General features: G+C 40.0%; 1 protein-coding gene across 1 annotated transcript in view; it reads left to right on the forward strand.

Annotated features, from left to right (window-relative positions):
* The window catches only part of Zdhhc20 (zinc finger DHHC-type containing 20), a 60,860-nt gene that overhangs the window by 38,137 nt on the left and 21,678 nt on the right, over positions 1 to 1,045 (forward strand). Inside the window, exon 7 of the mRNA XM_026783282.1 lies at positions 367 to 487. Coding sequence (XP_026639083.1) covers positions 367 to 487 — 121 coding nt within the window. The remainder of the gene's footprint in view (positions 1 to 366; positions 488 to 1,045) is intronic.

A 1,045-nucleotide genomic window follows, 5' to 3' on the forward strand; every position in this document is an offset into this window, starting at 1 on the left:
AAAAAAACCTTGCCTTAAAAAACCAAAAAAAAAAAAAAAATCCACAGTTACGATACTGTTGTTTTCCACTTCTCACTTGTCCTATTTCCCGATAGTGATGATGTAACCTTTCTGCTTTCTTTCCCCCACTTATGACTTCAAGGCATCCGTTAATTTACTATCTTGCCATCTCCATAAACTAAGTAATGTTAGGTATATTCCCATTTTGGTACAAGCTCCAAGAGTCTCACATCTAAAGAGCTGAGCTGTCCCATGAGGCACTCCCTACACCCTGCTCCCACTGGCCCTGAGACCCTATTTTGCTTTCTCTTTCTGTATATTTGTGATTTGTCTTATCTTACAATGTTACTTTCTATATTCTTCTAGGGTGAATAACTGTGTGGGATTTACTAATTACAAATTCTTCATGCTGTTTTTGTTGTATTCCCTACTATATTGCCTTTTTGTGGCTTCAACAGTTTTAGAGTATTTCATAAAATTTTGGACGGTAAGTCTTTTTTCTGTCTTAAACATATATAAAAAATGTTTAAAGATGTGTATTTGAAACGAATTTCTTGATGCTTTTTATTATCTTGTATAATGGCTCGGCCAGGACTACACTTGACTTGCAAGTCTATGTCCAGTGCACAGGCTCTAGGTGACTGGTGCGGACTGTTAGAGCTGCGGGAGAGATGTCTGCCTCTTTCTACTGCCGTGATGACACTTGTGTGGTGCTGCAGTCAGTGGCGTCTTGGGCCAGACAAACACTTCTTTCTGTCTGCATACGGCTTTTTTCAGAATCTTAGAAAAGATTTATTTTTATTTTATGAATGTGGATGTTTTGCCATTTATGTCTGTGCACCATATGTGTGCCTGGTTCCTGCAGAGAGCAGAAGAGGGTGTCAGATCCCCTGAAACGAATTGCAGAAGATTGTGAGCTGACCTGATATATATGTGCTGGGCGTTGAACCCGAGTCCTCTGCAAGAACAACCAGTGCTCTCAACAGCTGAGCTGTCTCTCCAGCCCCGATCCTTTCCGATTTTTAAAAAAAATGACAAGTAAGCT

The sequence above is a fragment of the Microtus ochrogaster genome, chromosome 17 (genome assembly GCF_000317375.1).
Source record: "Microtus ochrogaster isolate Prairie Vole_2 chromosome 17, MicOch1.0, whole genome shotgun sequence".
In the NCBI taxonomy this organism is placed as follows: domain Eukaryota; kingdom Metazoa; phylum Chordata; class Mammalia; order Rodentia; family Cricetidae; genus Microtus; species Microtus ochrogaster.